General features: G+C 34.6%; 1 protein-coding gene across 13 annotated transcripts in view; it reads right to left on the bottom strand.

The window, feature by feature from the left end:
- ROBO1 (roundabout guidance receptor 1) overlaps window positions 1–25,647 on the bottom strand; it is a 1,105,499-nt gene that overhangs the window by 55,765 nt on the left and 1,024,087 nt on the right. For all 13 annotated transcript variants that reach the window (XM_034656904.1, XM_034656884.1, XM_034656901.1 and 10 more), the window contains 10 exons: window positions 23,976–24,100; window positions 21,227–21,398; window positions 14,226–14,431; window positions 12,637–12,718; window positions 12,299–12,467; window positions 12,044–12,210; window positions 6,320–6,441; window positions 5,433–5,664; window positions 4,332–4,453; window positions 1,040–1,211 (listed from right to left, as the gene is read on the bottom strand). In XM_034656904.1, coding sequence (XP_034512795.1) covers window positions 1,040–1,211; window positions 4,332–4,453; window positions 5,433–5,664; window positions 6,320–6,441; window positions 12,044–12,210; window positions 12,299–12,467; window positions 12,637–12,718; window positions 14,226–14,431; window positions 21,227–21,398; window positions 23,976–24,100 — 1,569 coding nt within the window. The remainder of the gene's footprint in view (window positions 1–1,039; window positions 1,212–4,331; window positions 4,454–5,432; window positions 5,665–6,319; window positions 6,442–12,043; window positions 12,211–12,298; window positions 12,468–12,636; window positions 12,719–14,225; window positions 14,432–21,226; window positions 21,399–23,975; window positions 24,101–25,647) is intronic.

Raw genomic sequence — 25,647 nt, forward strand, 5'->3', positions numbered from 1 at the left:
TTTAAAGCCAAATGTTTCTTAATTTTGTTTTGAACTAATTTCTAGGATGTCATCAATTATCCAAATGCAAAAATACTATGTACCTGTCTGTGAAGTATAAAAATGCATTTATCTGATCCTTTTCCATATTTAGCAACTGACATAAAGTCTTACTAATGCTTAACTTCTGATCCGAAAGGAATAAACCAAAGTTGACTATACATTCAGCATTTTTCATAATTTAAATGTAGCCTCTTAATAGCCATGCTCTTCTCTCCCCTTTCCATTTATAATTGTTTTTGTTGTTGTTTGCTTTAGATTTTACTAGTAACCACTTACTAATTTGTAATTCATATTCATGCCACATTCCCTATAGGAAACTTTAGTAACAAGGCTTCTCCTTCAGGTTTTTTTTTTTTTTAATGTTTTTCCTTTTTTAATTCCTCTAACCACTTCTGAAGCACACATCGTATTTACCTTTCTAAGTAATTAGCATAGAACCATATTCCAATTCTCCTTGACACTGGAATCTATCTTTTTTGATAAAAAGTAATTACAGTTTTAAATAGACATCAAAATGGTAAATATAAATTGCATATTGCTTAAACTTCTAATACCTAGTTTAAGTCTTTCATGGAAGTTTTTTTTTTTTTTTTAATCCAAATAACTGTAAATTCCATGAAGGTTCAGACTATGTCTTTCTTGTTCACTGAGGTATCCTTGATGTTCAATTAATAGTATTTTTTGAATAGACAAAAAAAAAAAAAAGAAAGAAAATTTAATAGGATGGAATTAGGATGACAATGAATGCTGACAACCTTTGCTTGAAATATAATTTAAAATGTGTGCTTGACTAAGTTTAAGTTTAGTTGTAATATATATTATGTATTTATATAATCATATTATATATTTACATATTTATTTATTATATATTTTATACAATATATTATGCATATAGTTTAAATAAAGCTAACATCATTTTTGTCACTCTCTTTCCAAAAAACAACAAAGGCAGGACCCTGGGTGCAGTGACAGACTCAGCCCAGATCTGCGCACTCACCTAACTGGATAAACTGTGGCTCGCTCTTCACCCCAGCCCCGGCCCCCGTGCTGGCTGCCACCTCCACTCTGTATCGGATCCCCGGAACCAGAGAAGGAATGACCACAGAAAAGGTGGAACCATCCACCGTCTTGTTTATATGATAGCGAGTTTCATTGCCCAGACACCAAACCTGTAAGGAGAGCACGAGGAATTTTAAGCTGGTAAATTATTTAAGTTAATGCAAAGATCAACATAGTATTTCGGTTTTAGACCTAAAGCGAGTGCAGATTTATCATGGATCTGATATAGGATGCAGCAAAAGTCATTATTCCCCAGGATCTAGTTCTGAGAGGACTCATCCAGTCAAACCTATGGTTGGCAGTACGTTCAAGACCTTTTGGGATTTTCTCATATACTTCTCAAGGATTCTATCAGGAAAGTATAAATCTGTGCTTAAAGACACAGGCTCCTATCAGCCCAAATCATCAGGGTTGGTTTGTTTTTTTCAAACACCTAGAAATTATTTGCCCGAAAAAAAAAGGGCTTTGCAAAAAACTGTATATCCAGAGAAAGAACTTAATCTAAAGTGCTTTTGTAAAAATATGGTTATTAAAAATAAAACTGGACAGGGGTGCCCAGCTGGCTCAGTCGGTAGAACACGCAGCCCTTGATCTCCAGGTCCTGAGTTTGAGCCCATGTGCGTGTAGAGTTTACTTAAAAGTAAATAAATAAAACTGGACACAAGGAGTTAGGACCTTCCTAGGAGTCTCCTCAGCCTGTGGCATGTTGCACTACTATCAATAAGAGAAAATTAGCACTCTGATCTTGTATTTAAATGGGAATAGTAGTTTGTGTTTGATAACATAGATGAGATCATAAAGGATAACAATACGTATTCGACTTGAAAGAAAAATGTTCATCTAGTAAGAAAATTCGTGTATAGCTCATTAACTTTGATAAGGATATTTGGGACAGGAAATTATCTTTGGGAAATTAAGATTTCTGAACTCCACTGCAATCCTTAATTTAAATTTCACTAAAGGATTATTTAATCATAGAGTGATCTTCTGTGATGTTTAAGAAGTTGGATATGGTGCATGACAGTATCTGGACTCAGTTCCTATAAGAAAATGATCCAGGGAGTAGTAAAACATGCTCTATATTCTTTATGATGTCCTCAAGCAAAATGCAGGATTAGCCTCAAGTAGCCTATTGTCTAAACTGTAATAGGAAATGAGATTTAAAATAAATCTAGGAGTATCAGTGTCCCCTATCACGTGAGCAATAACCTTTCATTTTTTTCCTTTGGAAGTTAACATTATTTTAATATAGTTTCAATGCAAAACACCAGCAAATGGTCAGACTCTATACCAGGTCCTGACCATTTGGAAATAAAGAGTCCTTTGTGATTTTTTTTCCCCCCAATTACATTACGCAGCTGAACCAAAGCCACAAACTGATTTTGTACCAGTCAATCAGGTCCTGAAAGGCATTTTATTATTTTAAATTGACCATGAAGTTAAGCGAAATCCACCCTTTTGCATTTCTTCTGGAGAGAAATGAGTTTTGACTCTTAGGGGAAAATGCCTACGTTACACAATTTTGCTTGAGAGCTGAGACATCACCTCATTTTAAATCCTTAAAAATCTCTATAACAGTTCATTTCTCTGGACTGAACCATAGCATCCTGTTCCTCCCCAGTCCTGAGATAACCTTGAAATTCACAAGAAAACCCTTAAATGGTAGACACTCTGACCTTTTAAGGACTCAGTGACACAGAAGATCACATTTGAAATATCTTAGAACATTCACAGGGCATTCATTCATGGCACTATTTTAAATACTTTAAAATGTCACCCTTTTAAAATTCCGGCAAATTTCATAAAGAGGCTTTCAATTTGTTTTTAAAAATCGCTTAAAGAAAATATTAGGCCTAAAATCAAGCTCAGTCTATCTGGTTATTGTCCAAATCAATTTGCTACTCAAAAGAACATTGATGGTCTTTATTTGGCAAGCCTTACCAAGTGGGCACATCAGAATCACCTTGGAAAGATCTGCCTCAATATGTATGCAAACCCCCCATCAGACCTACTGAGTCAGAATCTCTAAAAACGGTGGTCAAGTACCTATGTTTGGAAAATGAGTCCACAGGTGATTTTGATGTTAGTATGTACTTACCTGTAGAAGATAAATGTGGTTACCTTTTTAATATCAGTTTTGTATCAATAGACATAGTCTAAAATATTCACATATATGAGATAAACTACTAAGTATCACAATTTAGCTAGTAACTAGAAAAATACTCAGGTATCATGGAAATATAGAGCAGTATCTAGAGAAAAAATGTTTTACAGTCAAAATTCTAGTATGCAGTGTGTTTACACACATGTTGAAAAAAAAGACATGTAAAATCTATTTTCTATTGAGATTTCCCTGATTCATCAATTATTCATTTATCATAGATCATTAAGAATTTCCTATAATAAAGAGTCATTGATAGGCTACATCTCATGAGTCTAACTTTGTTTTTAACTGTATCTTGGCATGATTGAAAATATTTGCTCAAAACAAATCTATGTAAGACTCTAAATTTAATTACTGGAGCTGATGACTTCACAGGTCAAAATAATTATCAGAATTATCAGATTGAGTCACTTGACATCTTATGTTTATAAAATTTATTTAAACATTCATAAATTTATAATTGAATCTTCACTGAGACATGAAATTTTGTTTAGACACTAAAACAAAGTTTATGGGAAAAAAACAATTTGCGCACATTAAAATAAGTTTTCCAACTTAGCTCCAAAGTTCCAAAACTTCAAACATGCCAAAAAAAAAAAAAGAAAAGAAAAGAAAAGAAAAGAAAGAAAGAAAGAAAGAAAGAAAGAAAGAAAGAAAGAACAAGCAAGCAAGCAAACCCTATTTGATAGTATTTTGACTCATAGCCAATTCCATGGCACAACCCAACCCTGCAAAATAGATTCAAACTATTTTTTTAAGGTAAGAAAAAACAAAAACCTTTTTTATTAGCATTCATATTTGTTGTTTGTATGAAATTATATGGACCTATAGATTTTGCTACCATATCGATTACTACTTGTAAATTAATTGTTTTTTCAAATGGCTTCAGAAAGAATTACTCCACAATTACTGAATAAACAGGAAAGTATTTTTGAAGTAATTTTACATGTTGCTACAAGGACCAGCAGATGGCGCCAAATACCCACAATTTAGACAAGCTTTGTCTTTAGCTTTTCTTTGTAGGGGGGAGAAAGGTGTCCATCAGTAACTACTATAAATGTATTACCTTATACTCTTGGACCATTCCATTTTGAGTGTCTTCGGGAGGAGGCTGCCAAGTAACAAGAATTGCTGTTCCATTTCCATCATTCTTTGATACAGTTACACTTTGGGGTGGGGCACTGGGTGCTATTAAATTGTTTCAAAAAGTAGATACATTATGAGTCTATTAGAGAACACTGAAAGCAGACACAACATTTAAAGCCAAGTAATAACTATGTAAAATTGATGTCAATATACCCATATGTTTTAAAGATGTGTCTCATTCAAGTCTGAATAGTCCCAAACGGTTTAAGTTTCTCCTCAAAATTGCTAAACCTTTTGTTATTGCAAATATTCCATAACCAAAGTTACACAGATTATCTCCATAAAACATCCCAGAAAAATTCTTATTCCTCCTACCCTGTAACCTTAGTGCCATGTTCTCCCTACAAGTGTTCCAAAGTATAAAGATATATTTTAATCATCCGTGACATTAACTATATCCTATCATTTCTGTCATCAAAATAATCATCAGATTTTAGGAAAAATTCTGGTTATTTTTACAGAGTATATTTGTGACATGTAACCTTTTTTACTTTTATGTAAATACTAAGATTGGAATTCCAGGTATAGGATGGCCATCATACTGGTTTTTCTGGAGCTGAGGGGTTTCCACAGACATGAGGAATAAGCATAAAATGCTAACCCCAGGAAGTCCCGGGCAAACCAAAACATTACTCACTTTATTTATAAATCATTACTCAAGGTAACATTCAACAAGTGAATGGAAAATAATTAATGGAAAGTCAAGGAAATTGAGAACAAATTCATCTTTAAATGCGAATTTTAGTTCTCAACAATTGGATATATCCGACATATGCCATTAAGTACTACATGGTTCACATTTGCACATTTTTATATAGGCTATTAAAGCAAGTCAAGTATTACAGAATTTTGATTTTTGGCAGTCCTAATTGAACAGATCCTTTTAGCAAAATACAATGTTCAATATCAAGACAGTTAATAATTAATATAACAATTAACATTAAATTTTTCTCAATTAAGTTGATAAAAACCTAACAAACGTACCACAATGCACAGCAATCACACATCCCATTATACTTGCCTTCTTCTAAGGTTTTGGCAAATTTAATTTCACTATCGGCTCCTTGAAATTCATTAAAAAAAGGACGAGCCTTAATTTCATAGTTGACTCCCTTTCTGAGATCAGGGATAACCACGCTGTTTTTGGTTGGGGTCCTCACTTCAAAAACTAACCACTCCGATTCACCATGGTTGGCTCCAGATGGCCGGTAAAGAATTTTATATCCTTGAATATACTGAGACTGTTGGTCCACCTATTGAAATGACAGATAAAAAATGCAACCATTTATATCTTTTTATTATTTTAAAATTATGAAAATTAAACGTGACAAAATGCAAAAAAAATTCTATCTAGCTTCACTCTATAGTTTTCTAGTTTATATAAAATAGAATACAAAACACGAATCGCTATCCTTTGTAATGTAGTCACTTTTTCAGCTTAATATATAATATTAGATACTAATTTCTATGGTTCATGCAGAAATGTTAGGCATCATGGCAGTTCTGTGACAGATATCCAGGATCAAAAGGATCAGAAAACTTTCTAATTTTAAATGCCAATTTAATACTACTCAAATATTTCTAAAGTCTAAAAAAAATTATGTGATAATGATCCTGTCACAAGTTATATATTTATAGTTAAAGCTATGTGTTTGTTTCCTTTGGTAATGGTAAAGTTTACTATTGCAGTATAATAGAAAATACACAAGACATAAAACTTTTCTTGTTGAAAGCCAGTGCACAGCTATCATAATAAAAAATGCTTACACTATAAAGTTGTCATTGGTGGACAAGTGAGCAACACATATACGTAAACTATCTGTTCCATGGATTTTTTTATATAATGATCTCCCAGAAGTCATCGGCTTATTGAAACTGAAATCAAATATTGCAACAATAATGACTCACTGTCCAGTGCACTTCGATCGAAGAGGAAGAAAGGATGGTAGGGTTGTGGAGGTGCAGTACAACATTTCCCAGTTCTCTCTGGACCTGCTTGTGATCTATGCCCTGACTCGTTGGGGGGACATCTGCAACAATCCAAGAAGACCATGTTAACCATCCTACGCAATGTAACTGACTTGAATGAAAGTATGGTGAAACAATCCTCGCATTTATGGCAACTCTCAGAAAAGAAGAATCATTCCAACGGGGAAGCCAACCTGTGATACAGAATGAAATGGGAACAACTTAACCTTTTCATTAGCATAGGGAAGATGGGGACATAGAGAGAGAGAGAACAAGCAGAGGGCATGTAGAAAGCAAAAAAGAGCAGGAAGCAAAGGTAACAATGGCCAAAAAGCAGCATCTGAGGGTGCCTCCTACCATGTAATGATTGCTTTCTCACCAATGATGAGGAGCCTAGTGCATTCCCTTCCGAGTTTGTTATAAAATTTGGTGATGATCCTGACTATGCAAGAAAGAAAAGAGCCAGAAATTGCAACAGAGTGGATGAGTAATGAAAAGAAGGGAAACATACAATAGGTGAAAAGCAAGCACAAAAAGAATTTAGACTCCTTGTATCTTATAAGATGAACTTGGATATCTTCCCAAATAAGGTATACGGTAAGTTAGTAGCAGCTACGATGAGGGATAGAGAAGCCACCATTAGAATGGAATGGAATGGAATAGAATGGAATGGAATGGAATAGAATGGAATAGAATAGAATAGAATAGAATAGAATAGAATAGAATAGAATAGAATAGAACAGAACAGAACAAAATAAAAGTGATGAGAAAAGAGCACATAATCATCTATTTAATGGTTTGCTTTTTAGTTCAGTTATTGCATCACTGTAAAGAAGGTTAAATAAAAAGTTCTTAATCTCAAGAACACCAAAATTTAAGAAAGGAGACCAATAACAAAGTAAGAATTAAACTATTACTAGTGTTCATTTATGTTGCACCTTTTTCTCTCCAGTAAGGAGGGATTTTGTTAAAATCCTAAAGTCTGTACTCAGTAAAAATTGCCCATTTCTAGGGAGGTTTTCTAAATACAGATATTTTGCTTTGTTTACAGTAATAAGGGGGGGGGCGTGTGGGCGGCTCAGTCGGTTAAGAGTCTGACTCTTGATTTCAGTTCAGGTCTTGATCTCAGGGTCATGGGATTGATCCTTGCATCAGGCTCCATGCTCAGCGCAGAGTCTGCTTGTCCCTCTCCCTCTGCTCCTCTCTCTCTCAAATAAATAGATAAAATCTTAACAGATAAATAAATAATAAAAGGGAAGAGAGGGTGAAGTAGGGAAGAAAATAAAGAGATTTTTGTGGCCAGAATTCTCTATCTCAGAGTATTATATGTTGGCATACATACTCTAGAGTATTTGCCATCCCAGGAACAGCAGAAATGAGAATTTTAGTTTCTGAATGACTAAATATCTTTAAAGATATTCTGAACAAGAAGCAAAAAATGTTTATTAAAAATGAGGTCATCCAATGTTATGTTATATGTTAACTAACTAGAATTTAAATTAAAAACTTGGAACAAACAAAAAAAAAATGAGGTTGTTACGGTTTGAGGGACTCCACGGAAGGCAGGCAAAGAGAAGACGGATCAAGAGTGCTTTCTAACACTCGGATATAATACCCCTGACTGTACATATACTGCACCCATCCATTAAGCTTATAAATAAGCAAAATGACAAAACAACAGATAATTTTGGTTTCTCATGCTTTAGCATCCCTCACAAATATCCTTGGCTGACACTGGCCCTCAGGCAACCTATTACCACAGCCTAGAGGTGGAAAGCACTTGCCTGTCATCCTCCCATCTCAGATGTTCTTCCTTCCTTATTGGTTTCTATTGCTCCTACGACTCCAGCTACCATCTATCTCTGGGGTAAGAATGAAGTCCTTGCAACAAGACAGACTTGGGTTTGCACCCCAACTCAGCAACTTATCAGCCACGAAACATGGGGAAGATTTCCTAACCTCACGATTTTTCTGTTTTCTCATCTGGCAAACGGCAGTACAAATGGCAGATATTTCTGAGGGCTGCTATGAGAACTGCATTTTCTAAGTCATAGGAAGTCCTTGTCTTGAAGACAAGGATTGGGTTAATCTTTGTGAACCCAGAACATCCAGGCTTGTGCCATGCTTTTAGAATGTGCTTAACAAACACTGGTTGAGTGAAAGGGAATTACTGTATGAAAAACACAGGTCCTCTCATATGCAAGCTCCTATCCTCAGGCAATCTTCTGCCTTTTAGCAAGTATCCTCAAACATGTAAATAACCATTTTAAATGGTAACTACTATGATTTTCACCACAATCTCTAATTTCTTTGGTTTGAGATAAACTTGTCAGTGAATCCCTTCATGAAAACTAAAAAATAAAAATAATCCCTGGCCTGGTGTAACTATTTTGGCAACAGCAGCCTAGAATATTCAGAAAATGGCCCATCAGGGAGAAAAATGAAAAGTAATATCTAGTAGCATTGAAAAGTTTATGAACTGGTTCTTTTATTGTTCTTGTCTTTTTCTTCCTCTTGAAAAAAATGTATTATAATGTAAAAGGTCCTTCAGAACATTCAGAATTAACCTACAGGAAATTTCAGATTGCAATTCTACCCAGCTGCTTGCCCAGTGTTGGAATTCCCTATTCAGTCTCTGAAGAGAGAGTATCCAGGCTCCACTTCATTATTTACAGTGACTGAGTTCCTAGTATTCATACCATACATAGGCTATGCATTCTGTGTCTGTGTACATATTCTTTAAGGATAGGGCTCAGAATGCTATGCAAATAGGATGCATGGAGGAAACCCAGTAGTTACACTGGCAACAAGCCCACCATCCCAGAAATGGCCAACACACTCCCTACTTGCCCGTGACTCACTTCATCTTCCTTGCATTATCGAATCTTGTTTTGGGGAAAAACATCTGGATTACCCTGCGACAAGGCTCTAACTCCAACTGTGACATGGGTCTACCTGTATTGTGAAATGGAAACTGTGCCTTGTACCTTTATCTCTGACCCAACTCCTTCATAGGAATCTCTACTTGGGGAAGACTTTTTTTGTAGTCATGTTACAGAAATGGCTATGGAAATTATGGCTGCTCTCTTATGAATCCATTTCCAACAAGTCTCTCCTGAATGCCCTCCACCCCTGGCTCTTCTCCTTATCCTTACTACACAAACATTTCCTACTTTCTTCCAGGTCTTTCCCCAAGTTCCTGCTACAACTCATATTAGCCTAACCTTCAGTTGAGCTTCGTAACATCTCAAAAGCAGTCTAAGAACTAGACCATGAAATCTTCCTCAATGTTACTTCTGCTCCTTGTTCCTATTTTTGTTGCCTGGAGTTAAAATACACATACCCTTTTCACATGATGGTCTCTTAAAATCTTAAGGAAAAGACAAATGTCATGTCTACTCTATTATTTGGTGGGGGGGGGCATGCCAAGATCCTTGAATTTCTTTTCTAATGATGTGATTTTCAGCCTTCAGTGCAGCCCCACCAACTAACGTCATTGTCCTCTTCTTAAAAGTCTACCTGAAAATGCAGTGCTCAGAAAAGAGCACATTATTCCATTCATAACCTGACCAGTTCAGAGTAAAGGGAGGGGCTTACTTGATTCAGACATAATTCTGCTAATGCCAGCTAAGACTACATTTGTTCTTTTGGCAATGACATCACTCAGTTGGCTCAAACTGGTGTTTTAATTGACTTCAAATACTGAGATCAGTCTGCCCCCAGCACCCTGACACATGCATATGCTCCCCCTTCAAGCCTGGTATCCTTAGTCTGTCCTTCCACAGGGAAGTTTTAAACCTTAAGTGCACACTTTTGAATTTGCTCCATTAATTTAATCTTATTAGTGCTGACCCATCCTTTCAGTCTACTGAGATAGATTTAGTTCTGATGCTCTCATTCCTCAGCCTGTCTTTCTCCATTTCATGGTATCTGCAAAGTTTATCAACTCCCTTTATTTTTAGTCTAGACCGTGAAAGAAACATGAATCCAATAACAAATTCTTACGGCAGAAAACAGAAAAGAAATCTGAGTCTCATAAATTAATTAATCCTTGTCCAAACCTGCGGAGTGCCTATTTTTAGCGCCATTTTATAAGTGAAGAAACTGAAGCTCAGGACAAACTAACTTGCTCAGGGCGACATAGCTCGTAGATTCGGGAGGTGAGATTAAAAATCCTTTGATTTCAAAATGGCAGCCCTCGTTCACCATATTTCCAGTCTTCCAAATGACACGGATTTATTTCACTTAGGTTGTTCCGCTAGCTATTCATGTGTAAAATTAAGTCAGTTAAAAGGTAAAAAGCCGTAAATTAATCATCAGAGTAAGTGTGAAGTACCTCCTTATTTACAAATGAGGATGTAGACTACAAAATCATTCACTGGAGTATCTAATAGAAGAGCAGTCACTCAAAATGGAGGAGTCTCCTAGCTAGAGACCACTGTACTCGGGACAAAAAGTCAAATCCACGTTACAGCTGTCATTGTGTCTGCATTCTTTACAAATGTGTATCTAATATTGAAAACCTCAAACTGTGTTAAGGCAGGCTCCAAGAATATTAGCGTTCCTGATGAGGTGACTCATGATAGCAAATATAGGCGCCTGGGTGTGTTGAACTCACACAGCAGGAGACAAACATGGACATGTCCTATAACTCAGTTTGCTTTCTGTGTGAATTCTGAAGCAAAAAGTCCTTCCAGCAAGATTCTTTGTATACTCATCAGAGAAGACAAAACAAGAAAAATGGCTGTCAGACCCTTTCTAAAACATAGCTTAAGTCTTTTAATCCTTGTGTGCACAACTTGTTTCTGTCACTGTAAGTTACATCCCTCCCCCCCGTTGGAAAGGCAAACTCAAGATTGAGATATTGTGGTTCTTCTGAATGTTGAGGAAATAATTGTATATTTCTATCACTACCATCTAGAACTTTCTTTCTTTATTAATATAAGAACAAGCATATTTTAATGACAATGATAGTATGTTGAAAAAGGGTAAAGATTGATTCAAATCACCTTTTTATTCAATATGCGAATTTCATTCCTTATTAAAACTTTAAAATAATAAGTGGGGCATGGTGGTGGACGGGAGGCCATCTGTCGAAAGCTAGATATAATTTTTATTCACAAAGGACAATAAGAAGCAGTATATCCAGAATGTGGCCCAAGTGAGCAAATTTCTAATTTGCTCCACGTCTTCATTAGCTTCCACATCATATTCATTTTTCCTTTTTATCTGCTTCTTTAACCAAGCTTTGACCAAAATTTACATGACTTTCATGTAAAAGGTTAATATATCATGGCTCATATAACTGACAATGAAAGACAGACCAAACAACGTACCAATGCTAAAGTATTTTCCCCGTGCTTTGTAGGGGAGAAATCAAATAGAATACAAAAATACACGATATTTTTGTCCGATTGGATTGTGATTTTATAAAATGAGAGACACTGCTCTTTGTTATTAATCTTATCTTGGAGTACTTAGTCCAGAAAACAATAAAGTTTACAGACATTGTGTTTGTGTATTAAAAATTAATGGAGCAACCGGAAGAACAGATCTGTATTACATATACAATCGTAGCATGTATGCAGTACAAATTACTGACTTGTAAAATTATAACATCTACAAATAAGTAGGTGTCACAAGGTTGAGTAAATCAGTATTTACCTTGTGTTTTCACTGGATCTGATATCTGGCTTGGATCACTAATTCCATATGCATTTGCTGCCCTCACGAGGAAAAGGTAAATTGCATTAGGTTTGAGTCCTTTAATGGCAAATGTTTCTGTTTTCACATTCTCTGCTACGGTCTGCCAGCTGCTACCAGATGCATGGCTAAGGACAGATACACAAGTTAGAACATGCATATTTAATGGTTAAAAAAAAAAAAAAGCCCAACTAGGAAATATCGTCTTTACTCTACCTGAAGGCTTCTATAATGTAAGATGTTGGAGTTGCACCTGAGTTCAAATTTGGTTGCCATGACAACGTAACTGTATTTCTGCTGACATCTGTAACTTCGGGTTTTGAGGGGGCACTTGGGATTAAATTTGGGTCGGTGGGTCTTGGAGGTTGAACTGGAACTCCAAATTCTAATAAAGGGGATAAAAAGGAAAGATGTTTACATGCATACAGTTAAGCACATAAAGGTAGATTACACATTTATATACCTACTCAGGCATCAGGATATCTACTTCATTCATTCACCAGCAAGGAAATGACCACCCGTTAAGCTTTAAGTTAAAATGCTAGCTAATTTACCTTGGACTTCAATGTAAGCACTCCAAGTTGCTTCACCACTGGGGGTCGATGCAATGCAGGTGTACCGACCTGTGTCACCCAGCTGAGAAGACAGACAGAAAATAAATATTTGGAACAATCGAGAGCTCAATGGGCTGGAAAAGCAATTATAATTTTGTATATGTCCCATGAATATGGATAACTGCATTAAAATTCAATAACCAGAAACGTCCTCTTCATTGAATACATTTTTATTGACTATGAAGGAAAATACTGCAGGAATACAGAAAAAAAAATTTTATATGGTTATTTTAATTGTATAATAAAATATAATATTTAATTCGTTACCATACCACTATTTTTTAGTGTCGGGGAAAATAAACAATGAGGTATTCAAATTCAAAGGGATAATCTTTATTACTAACTTATATCTTCCCATTTAATGGCACACAGTAAGGTTGATAGCATTTAGCCAATGACTATTCTAGCTATTTCCTATTTCGTCAGAATTACATGCATATGGATATCTGAGATAAACAGATTTACAGAATAAAAAGGATAAACACAAAATGATCTCAGAGTACTCACTCTTTTTCTCCCATTTTTTTCGAACCTGTTTAATAAGTCAAACCTCAGCTGGAATGAAGGCTCTTTCCCTTCCAAAGAATAAATGCCGGAAAACCAACAACTTTAAAATCATCATGAGCACAATGAACCCATACACCTCTGCCTAAGGTAACAACTCGATCTTCAAGTAATGTTTGATAAAGCAAGAATGTTGCCATCTCTCTCTGGCAACTGCAATAACAAAATTGCAATCGTTGTCACAAAGAAGTACAACATATTAACTTTCATGGCATGTACAATGAACTGTTATGCTGATCCAAAACTCCCAAGAAGCCACCCACAATAGGCAATAAAGCAATTGAAATTTATGTTTATTGCTGTCAAAGCTATTCTTTCATATGCCTTGTGAGCCTGTCTGATCTTGACCTAAAAGAAAAGGAAAAATCCAAACAAAACAACACAGTCCTGAAAGAACAGGTATGGGATGTGATGCCCTGGGAAGGTAAATCCCTAAATTGTTCTCACAAACTTGCGGGCTTTTCATCATTTAACATGCTGATTTGCAATGTACACTCGGCATGTACATTGCTATCTGGGTTTTGTTTGCACGTACAGTATTCTGTAATTACAAAATGTTGAACCAAATATTCACAACAGAAGACCTGTCCAAGGGCATTGTAGATAACATGGTACTGGAAAAATCTCTTTGAAAAATGCTTTTATGGACTGAGTGCATCATACCGCTACCCGGAAGGTATTTTTTTATCCCAAAAATCCTTACCGACTTCCCTCAGTAGGTCTCAAAAATCTTTTTTTCTCCTCCATCTAAGACCTTAAATTACTTGCTATGAGCTAAATTATGAGTCAAATCACCTTAAATATACACAGTGGAATGTCTGAAAGAATAAATCGTCAATTAAAAATATATCAATACCGTTATTTAGCGTTTCATTGATTCTAAAACTTGAGACGTCAGCCCTGGTTGCTGGAGGCAAACACAAAATGGAACAAAATGGGAAAGCCAGGGTGTCAATTCAAGTTACCTTAGCGTATCGGATCTGCAGGACTCCCGTCTCCAGCTGCTTGATTCGAGAATCTTGGGTTGAAACAAGGACTCCATCCTTTCTCCACAGAATCGTGGGCACCGGACTGCCTGTGGCCACACAGCTGAGCACTAAAGTACCATCCACTGCTACGGTCTGATTCACAGGACCTTGTCGAATGACGGGGGGAGGCCGGTCCGCAATCACTGCCAAAAGAAACAACAGGAAATAGATTTCTACAACTGGAAGCAATTTTCTAATCATCCAAGCAACAGCAGTTGATCTAGGCTTTGAAACAAACTAATTAAACAAGTAATTAAAATAGGAGACATGCATTATTCAGAATGCATTTATATGATGCTCTGATTCAGGATGTTAAAATGAGATACCATGTACTCCTTTCAAATGACCAAGCCCTGACTGAGCTTGCTGTCCTGCCAAGGGACCTATTTAACTTAAGAGTCCGAGGAGGAAATAAGAATTGTGGATGGTGGGGTGCCTGGGTGGCTCAGTCGGTTAAGCATCTGCCTTGGGCTGGGGTCATGATCTCAGGGTCCTAGGATCGAGAGCCCTGCATCGGGCTCCCTGCTCAGTGGGGAGCCTGCTTCTCCCTCTCCCTCTGCCTGCTGCTCCCCCGCTGTCCTTGCTCTCTCTCTCTGTCAAATAAATAAATTAAAAAAAAAAAAAAAGAATTGTGGATGGTGAAGTCGCTGTCTAGTGGTCAGAAGTGGAATGTGTACTTTTTAAACTTTAAAGTATGTAAAAATCAAACACAATGACAACAAAAAACCACCTACCCCAAGGAAACTTATGAGATACGTTTCCACAAATGAACTAAAGCCAATTTGTTATCTGATAACTGTTTTGTGTCCAACAGAAAAAAATTATGGTATTTTACCAACACATCTGACAATTTTGGATTCAAAAAGGGGCTTTGGACTTTCAGAAATTACAAGTCAATATGATTGAGCTCTTTCTATCTTGGAATTCTATTAACAGAATTATACAGGTAACAATTTTCCCAGTCTCAGTGAATTTAGGAAAAACTGGAAAACTGCTCAAATACATTTGCTAGAGTAACTAAATTTTGGATGCAACAATTTGTAAAGCGAGATGTGTCATGTTCAAGGTTTTATGCACCAAGGATTTTCAGAAACTGGAGTCACACTTCAATTTGTTCCTCACTTACCATGCAATAATTATTAGTTTTGTGCATTCAGCTTAAGCAAAAATAAGAAAGCAAGAGAGTGAAATCAGCAACTGCATTCTCACCCTACCCTTTTGATTCCCTACTGTGCTTGATTACTGGTATGAAATTTACAAATACCAGGGAGGCATGGTAGAAGACTGGAGTTTGTAACCTGGCAGGAGTGTTTCACCTACTGCATGGATGTCAAATGTAAGCCAATGATTCCTTTGTTTAGGATTGTTTAATCTTTTGTACATTTTCTGTTGAGATTGGCTAAAATCAAATTAGAGGCCCCACCCGATAAGTGTGAAAAAAAGAATGAAAATGTTTTATTGCTTTGGGGTTTTAGAACATTCTACCACCTGTGTTCCCTTGATCATAAGAATGAATGAATATTTATTTCTAGACATTAATTAAATTAGTAACAGTGTTTCTTTATAAAGGATTATAATTAAATCCAGGAACAGAGTGGCTTACATTTGGTAGTCTTGTTACATGCGAAACAATCCAGCATCTGGGGACTTCTCCAGTTTTCTGCATCTTTACAGTGCCTTGATGTTTGCATCATATTTAGTATCATTCACACCTCCCCATCCTATCCTGACCCAGTTTAATGCTGCTGTTGCTCTCTCATTGATTTCTCCCTGGTTTACACTGGGTAGTTTACAAAAATGAGGCAAGAGAAGAGGAGTAGGGTTGATTATCAGCTCCATCTGTCATGTGTCTTTGGGCTGCTTCTTAAATTCTCTAAGCCTTAGTTTTGTTTTTTATTTTTGTTTTTTAATCTCTAATTGGACTATAATAATGTTCTAGCCAGCTCAAGGGATTGCTATGAAGATTTAAATGGGATAACACATACGAAGGTGCTTTGCTAGCTGCAAAAAGCTCGAAATATGTATGAATTGTGATCTTGCCACTTACCCTTTTCTGTAAAAAACTGATAGGTAAACCAGAGCTGAAGGAGTTCATTAAAGCAATTTCACATTTTAAGGTAGAAAAAAAGAAACATTTGGTTGTTATCACAGGGTAGAATAAAATACTGATAAACTATTTACATTCTCACAAACTAAAAAGTGTAGTACATTTCTGAGTCAAACCTAAATTTAGGATTTTAAGAAGAACCTCAAATTTGGGTTTCATATTTTACACTGGTACCTTTAGAATGAATTATCATAATTAGAATGAATTTTAACAAAGTGAGTAAGCGCATCTTGGAGAAAGATGTGGCCCTAAAATGAAAACGTTCCCTAACTGTGCTACCGACGCAGAAGCCAAGAGCGTCGCATGGACGCCGAGCATCTGAATCCGGCTGGTGTGACTGAGAAACTGGATGTGTAATTTTAATAAGCTCTAAGTAATTGAAATTCTAATTAAAATAGCCTCACAGGGCAGCTGGCTACCATCCTGGACAGCACAAACTTTAGTTGTAAATCTCAGTTCTGTTACTTATGATCTGTATGATTTGGGCATACTTTCTCACCAGTCTGTGCCTCCATTTCCTTATCTGTAAATGAGATGTTGTCAAATTTAAAATTGTTGATATGTGAACAGTTCTTAGCATTAGTGCCTGGCACAAGGGAAGCCCTGAGTCACTGTAACAGTATGAACGGGTACCAGTACAGTGGTGTTAGCAGTGGTATGGGGCTGGTGTGGGCAGTCCATAGGTGGCATAATCCATTACAGCAGAGTTTATGAAAGTTTCCTATCTTTGTCTCACATTCATGAAATATATGAAGATCCTAAAAAAAATGAGAGTATATCATCAGAAGTCATCTTTTGTTACCTCAAAAACAATGATCATGAAGACTATGTTAATACATATAAATACATTCATGAAATAATTTTAAGTGAAAAAAATATAGGAGACTCTTAATCTCAGGAAACCAACTGAGGGTTGCTGAAGCAGTGTGTGTGTGTGTGTGTAGGGATGGGATGGCTGGGTGATGGACACCGGGGAGGGTATGTGTTGTGAGCACTGGGTGTTGTGTAAGACTGATGAATCACAGACCTGTACTCCTGAAACAAATAATACACTATATGTTAATAATAAAAACATTAAAAAATAAAATAAAATTTCAATATATATATTTAAAAAAGAAAGGAAATAACATGTACACAATTGACCAGTTTATGTATGAAAAGCTCATATTTATATACCAACAAATATCAGAATTATGTCCAACACTTGCTATCAGTTCGCAAATGTATCTTACAAACTTATGAGTTAGTTAGGGAAGTACAAGTCCCCTGTCCAAATTAACTAGTTGGTAATTGTCAGGTCTCTGTTTTCTGAATAAAAGTTAACACTCGTTTCGTTGTATGTCAATAACTTTCGAAAGACGAATGCAAGTGATTTTACGTTTTATACTAATTTTCTTACATTCTAGTAATAAAAGAAACATTTCCAATTAAATAGGTGATACGAATTTCTATGTTCCTGGGTCAAATGCTATTTGGGGTTAGGCCACAGCAACAAAAACAACATTTCAAAGACAGCTGCTACTCCACCATAATCTGTGCCTCGTGTTTTATTCTTTGTTCTGTTTGCAAACAATAAAGAAAGGTCAAGAAACTGAAGTCAAATAGCAGTAGTATTCTGCCTACTAGCTATCTTCTCGACTTGACCTGATAATGTGCAAAAGCTGATGTTGTCACCACTCATAGTAATAATAGTTTACCTGTGAAGAATGAGTACGTACTTGTTGTCTGTACGATATCAATGAATTCCAAAAGAAAGAAAACAAAACTAAAAATACAGTACCAGGACAGCAAACACAAAACCATCTTAAATCACCCCAGAGACTGTAAAATGAATTAGGACATTTAATGCTAGGTTTTTTATCTTGTGTTAGTTTAGCAAAAATTGCTATCCTTGATCTATTCTCACAAATATAGCAATTTATGACAATGCAGTATCAGACGGCATGTAGGAAGCTTTCTAATTATTAATTAGAATAATATGAAATACTTGAAAATATTTTACCATAGTTTTCCTTGGCCATTTTTCATGTACATCTGCATATATAAGTTGCTTGTATATATAAAGTTTTCTTATAAAGTTGCAATTATAAATTGTGCAATTCTGTGTTCCATTTCTACCTATTGATTATATTGATCATTATCAAATTCATACATGGTCTTCATAGCCATCATTTAATAGCTTTAATATATGGAAGAAATTGTAAAAACATTTTAGGTCATTTTAACTAATTGGAGCCAGTAATAAATAATATGTATCACAGACAGAGGTAACAGTTGGGGCTTTTGAATGAGACAGTCATAATTTTGAATTCTGACTTAACTAGCAGCGGTTCATTCCATCCATTCACTCAAAAATTATCTCTTGCATATGTACCATGTGTCAGACTTTGGTATAGTATGATACTGAGTATGTATTTATTGGATAGACATGGGCCCTACAATCACGGAACTTCATGTCTAATGAAGAATACAAGAAAATAAATAGAGAACACAGAAAAGTATAGGATGTTATCTTTCTACAGATGGCAGGGTGAAGAATGCTGATATCTGAGGAATGAGGGAATGCTTCTTAAAGTAAATGAAATTTCGAGCCAGTAGAAACAGCATGTGCAGAAGTCTTCAGATAAAAGAAAAGGAGAGCAAACACCATGAAATGAGGGCATGTAAGCAAACAAAGTATTCAGAGCTGAGCCTGCAGAGGTCAGATCATAAATTGTAAAGCATATTAAGGAATATAAACTTTATCCTGAGAGCACTAAGAAACAAAATAATCAGATTAATGTGTTAAAAATTTCCTCCAGAATTCTTTTTTTTATTTCAAAATTCTATCTTTAAAATCTTTGCTAACATTACACTTACTTTTTCCCCTGAGGTTAAGGTCAGGAAAAATATTTCCACTATCATCAATTCTATTCATTACATTAGAGATCACAGTGCAGGACAAGTAAGAGAAATAAAATGTATAAATATTGGAAAGAAGAAGTAAAACTGATTTTATTTGCAGTTGACATATTTTGTTCATAAAAATGTCAAAATAATATACTTACAAACTCTTATATAAGAGTATATTTAGCGACTTGCTAGATACAGGGTTAATATACAAAGAATCAATTGTACATCTGGCCTCAATACAATAATGAAATATATATATATATTATATGAATGTAGTCACATCAAAAATCATAAAATATCATAGGTATAGGTTTTTCAAAATATATGGAAGGTATCTACCCTGAAAACTACAAAACATTGTTGGAACAATTAAAGATCTAAATAAATTGAGAGATGTATATGGAATATATACCATTTCCCTAAATTGGAAGACTGTTAAGATGTTATTTCTTCCTAAACTTTTAATAATTTATGTGAAATCAAAATTAAAACCTCAGATTTTTTGTTGTTATTGTTTAGGGTTGTGTGTGTGTCTGTAAACTGACAAGGTCATTTTAAAATTTATAAGAAAATGCAGAGGACCTCTAATAGCCAACTCAAAACAAGAAAAACAGAGTTGGAGACTTACATTACCTGTTTATAAGACTTACCATAAAGCTACAATAACTAAGAACATACATACTGGCATAAATATATAAATGGACTATAATAGAATAGAAACAGACTCTCACATTTATGTTTATCTGAATTATGATTAAGATGCCACTGTAATTCAGTACGGAAAATACTGTTTTTCCCATAAATGATGCTGGAACCATTAGTATCCATATACAGGGGAAAAGGAATTTTGATCCTTGTTTTATACCATACACAAAAAATAATTTAAAATGGATTAAAAACTTATATCTTAGAAGTACAGACAATGAAACTTCTAAAAAAAAGACATAGGAGAACATCTACATGGCCTTAAGGTAGGACAGAAAATTAAAAGCACCAACTACAAAAGAAAAATAATAAATACATTGGTCCTAATCAAAATTAGAGATTTAAGCCTTAAAATCATCATTAGGAGAATATTTATAATACATATCTGATAAAAAGTTCTATCTGGAATATATGAGAAAATGAAAAAAAATGGGTACATTCTTCTGCCAAAAAGCAAACCAAGATAATCGAGTGTACATGCCCATCTATAGATTTGTACAGGAATATTTACTTTAATAAAAACCCTAAACTGAAAGCAGTCCATCAGTGGAAGAGTACATAAATAAACTGTGAGCTATTTATACAATAGAATACTATATAGCAACATAAAGAATGAATATTACATGTATATATTTATTTTAGGTATATATGTATATACAGATGTGTATATATATTTTTCAATATTTATATGTACACATTTTTTCTTTTCTTCTCAAATTATGACTACTCTCCATCTCATGGTTTGAAGGTTCTTTCCATTACTGTGTCTTCATAATTTATTTCGTATTAATTGATCAGGTTTAAGGGAGTTGATAAACAGGACAAAATCACATTATTAATGGAAAACTTGTTTATTATAATGAGTTGTGAGTAGGACATATCAGCAATTTATTTTATCTCCTCAACTTGGTGAGGAAAAAAAGGATTTTTTTACACTAAGAGATTTTAAATAATTTTATTTTCTAAAACGTGGAAACATTCCCATGTACACCTATTCAGTATAAACTTCTCCTTGTTTAATTGCTGTGCTTTTATGGATCTGACTTGATGCTAGAAATTTATAGTACAGCCAAGTTAAAATAAGAATAATTTTAGACTTATGTCATTGTATCAACATCCTTTTTAGCTGCTTCTGTCAGAAAGGATACACAGTAGAAAATAAACACATTTACTGACACTCTCTTTAGATCCTAAGCCAAATTTGAACATTTTGAAATAAAATGCTCTACTTTACCATCAGTAACTTCCAAATAGGCTTTTGTGATGATACTTCCGGCAACATTTAAAGTCTGGCAGATATAATAACCAACATCAGATCGTTGGACGTTAGTGATTGTGAGATCACCAGTCTGGGAGACTGAAAAGCGGCTTGTTGACTGTGGTGGCTGATATGAGAAAAGCAGATTCTAGAACCCAGTATTTGGGAGGAAAAAATAACATTAGGTTAATTGCTAGGTTCTAATATTTTTGGCATGTATACATATATATTTATAAATGGGTATATAAATGTATACAAACACATATACATACCACACACGCATACATACACAAATAAGCTAAATATTCTTTCATCACATGCCCCCATATATAGATGCACACAACACATAAACACAAAGTCTAATGATCTAGCCTTAAATAGGATCATCTTAAAATTTAAGTAAATTCTAAATATTGATCTGTACTTTTATAATTATCAATTTCAAACAATACCAGATATAGAAAAATATTTGGTTTCAACAGAGTTAAAAGTTTTACATACTAATCGACACAAAGTCAAAAGCTTTGCTTTACATATGTATGACTATTAGGATTATAAACACTAAATCTTTTAATATATAAACAATGTTAAAATTTAGACACATTCTAACAAATGAAGTTCAAAAATATCATTTTGGCACCATAACAAGTATCTCTGTTATCTGTCCGCTATAAAAGTTCAGTAACTTCTTCAAACTGTAAACAGTTTCTTATTTCTCCTGTTAGATGGTGAACATATCCGTTGCGGATTATTTTGAAAATCAAATATTAAATTTAAGCATTCATAATGGAGTTTTATTTATCTTTCTATATAAGTTAACCCATATACAAAGTCAACACAAGATATGATTTGTTTTGAGGTACAAATTTCTCACTATGAGTCAAATTTGTTCCCTTGTTAGAGAGAGTGTATATTTCATGGGAAATAACACTTTGTTCATTGTTTTTCATGAAATAAAGTCAAGATTTCTTCTAACCAAATAAAGTTGTTCCTTTTTAAAAGTTTAATTGCTTTTTAACATATATAATTTTATAAAGGCTTATCTTCTATTCCATGAATACATGTCCAATGACAAAATTGTAGGAAAAAGTAAGTTGTATCATTAAACCAAGCCAAACCAAGTCAAAATTATTTCAAAAATTGACATAGTTCAAATAATTTAATGAATAATTTATTTAATAACTATGTAAAAAATTTAAATATTACTCTTCTAAGAACTTTAGTGGATTTACTATTACCACTATGTAGGTTTTCTTACATAATACACTCCTAATTCTTTCTGCTGTACTGAAATATTTCATTTTTTCTTGTCTATAGTTTGCTATCAGCAAATTCAGTCTTTGAGGCCAAATGGAATGTGTTAGAATCAACGAAGGTTCTTTATCTCAAATGAGGGTCTACATACCATAATCAAGTTAATATTTGCCTACCAAAGTGAAAACAAATGTGAACTTGATGCCTTGCCTACAAAAGGTTAGTGAGTGCAGTCAGTGAACTACTTATATATTACCTGTTGGAACACATTAGAAGCAAGACCATGAGACAACTTGGCCAAGACTGATTTAAGCAAAAAATAAAAAAGGTTAGGAATAACTGTATTAAAAATGAATGCGAATCTTTTTTACACATATCAAAAACAAGTAAAGGGAAACGTTTCTCTTGTTGAAGAAGGCAAGTTAATAAGAGATGAGAAAAAAAGACATATATAAAAACTATTTTAAAGTTTCTTATTATCTTCAAAGTGAAATTATTTCAAAATTTCCTTTTTATTAAGCTGAAACCCGATAGTGAACTGAGAGTCTGTAAGAGCATAGAGCTTTATATTGTAGCTCAATGTATATAGAAAAATCTGGTTTATAAAATGTTCAGAGTTATTTGATAGCAAACGGCCATCACATATGATAGTTTTCAAAGAATTAGAATATACTGAACTATATTTAACATGACATCTGTACTAAATAGACTACCACATAGTTTGATGAATCTTTTATTGACATATATAAATTGATATATATATAAAATTGATATCTATTTATCTATACACACACAGACATAGACATACATACATACATAAAGAAGTGAAGAAGACATTTGAGATTCCTGGTGTTTTCAGAGAAATTGCACTAATTATCATCTCTGTTTTAAATATGTGTAAATCTCTTTTAACATATAATTACAGGGGCACCTGGGTGGCATTGTTAAGCGTGGGACTCTTGCTTTCAGCTCAGGTCATGGTCTCAGGGTTCTGAGAGTAAGTCCCAAATCAGCTCTGCACTCAGCACAAGGTCTGCTTAAGACCCTCTGTTCCTCTACCTCTGCCCCTCCACCCCACGTGTGTGCGAGTGCCCTCTGACTAAAATAAATACATACGTCTTCCAAAAAACCCACAATTACAGATATCTGAATAATATAAATAATTAAATTATGTTGAGAAAAAGTGTACTTTTTTAATGTGGCTGAATTGGAAATAAAGGTAAATTTAATGTGATAATTACTATGCAATACACCACCCCATGTACAAAAGCTAGAAAGGGAAATTTGCTTTTAGATTTATAAGAATGAAGGAAATTTTGTCGTCTCTCTCATAGTTGAAATTTTCTAGGGCATTCAGAGATTTTTTTTCAATTCTCTTAAAGTATCAGCTATATGACTAAATAATGTTTTGGTTTTTCTTATATATCTGGCACCCACCTTTCCTGACTGAAATATTAGAATAAGGTCTTACCTGACTCCCCTCTCTTCTCCAAAAAATAGCTGGTTGAGGATTTCCGGTTGCTTCACACTGGAACGTTACAGTTCGTCCCAAGGCAACAACCTGGTCACGGGGTTTCACAACAAAGTGTGGAGGTTCTAAAGGAGATGAAACAAATTATCCAAATCAAAACCAAGGTTCTAAAGGAGATGAAACAAATTATCCGAATCAAAACCATGTAGTTATTATCCTAATTGAGAAAATTTGCTGGGTTCCAGGTGCTGCCGTTATTTTATACAACTCATTATTCACTGTAAGAGGTAATGTACCCATTCTCATCCTTAATTTAACTGAAACTAAATTAAGTGCATAGTTATAGAAAGGAATAGAACTTTTTTGTGTGAAGAGGTTTTTGTTTTTCTTTAATCTGCTGACCTTTTAAGATTAACCTCCACATTAAAAAGAATTCTTGAGCTGCAAAATTTGTCCCTTTACTTTCAAAGTATACCTGAAATTTGTATGAATAAATATCTTTTCTCCTTTAGAGCTGCTTAAAGGTGAATGGACTTTAATCATATACCCAGGGACCTCCTGATGTAAGTAGGCCCTAAAATTACTTTAATTTAACTCAAAAGCTCCTGAAATGCTACCATGAAAATTATAACCATTTAGAATCTTCAGTCCAATTACTTGAATAGAAATGAATTTAAAGCAATAGTAGAGTCAAATGCCTCCTTCATTTACATAGGCAAGGGCATGTTCGAACAGAATATATATGGAAATGAGGGCAAATTTGAAACATCTGCTCATCCTGACATTATAAATACAGCCAGCTTTGTCCAAACTGTTTGATTTATACAGACTTAAATGGCCACTTCATCCAGCAGTAAATAGAGTGTCAGAAAATTGTGTCAGTTACATTGAGAGCAATGGCAGCTGAAAACATTTGGTGTGCTGATGGAGTCACTTGGGGGGGGAGTTTGTTTGGGGGTCATGCTTTATGCTTAGGAAAATGTGCACTGAATGTAAGTCTTTTTACCTACTGTTTACACTTTTCAAATGCATTTCTTATCAGCTGTCTGAAACACCTAATTATTCTCCTCTCTTGTCTCAGTTCAAATGGAAGTGAACATTTCAAGCCAGGCATCTAACAGTTTATACAGGACAGGGTTCTTCCAATCCACTTTTAAGACTGTTCCATTATTTTAAACCTTTACTTTAAAATTACTTTTAGTTACTTATATCAGTCACTTGGGATAACGCCTTCAAGGGAATGTGAACCAAAAATTATATTCAGATTATGTCCACAAAGGCTACCACTCTGCTCACAAGAATATGATTTCTTTGTTAAGGAAGGTGAGGGCTTGAAAAGGTACTTTCCTCTTGATCAGTACTGTCTAGGCAAGTGCATCTAAGACAGATATACAAATATTCATAATACATATTATATATAAATTTTGTAAATCTCTCATGTGAAATATAAACCTCTTAAAAAGAGAGAGAGAGAGAGAGAGAGAGAGAGAGAGAGTAATAGAACTTGCTACAGATTGCATTGTGGCAAAACTGAAGAAAGCAATTAGATCTCCTAACTTCTAGATTAGTGTGATTTCTTCCATACTCCCTTTTTATTTTTAATTGAGGTTTAGTAAAAATTATACCATTTGACTAGAAAATTATAGGAGACCTGAAAAATCAGGTCAAATGC

The sequence above is a fragment of the Ailuropoda melanoleuca genome, chromosome 1 (genome assembly GCF_002007445.2).
Source record: "Ailuropoda melanoleuca isolate Jingjing chromosome 1, ASM200744v2, whole genome shotgun sequence".
Lineage (NCBI taxonomy): Eukaryota > Metazoa > Chordata > Mammalia > Carnivora > Ursidae > Ailuropoda > Ailuropoda melanoleuca.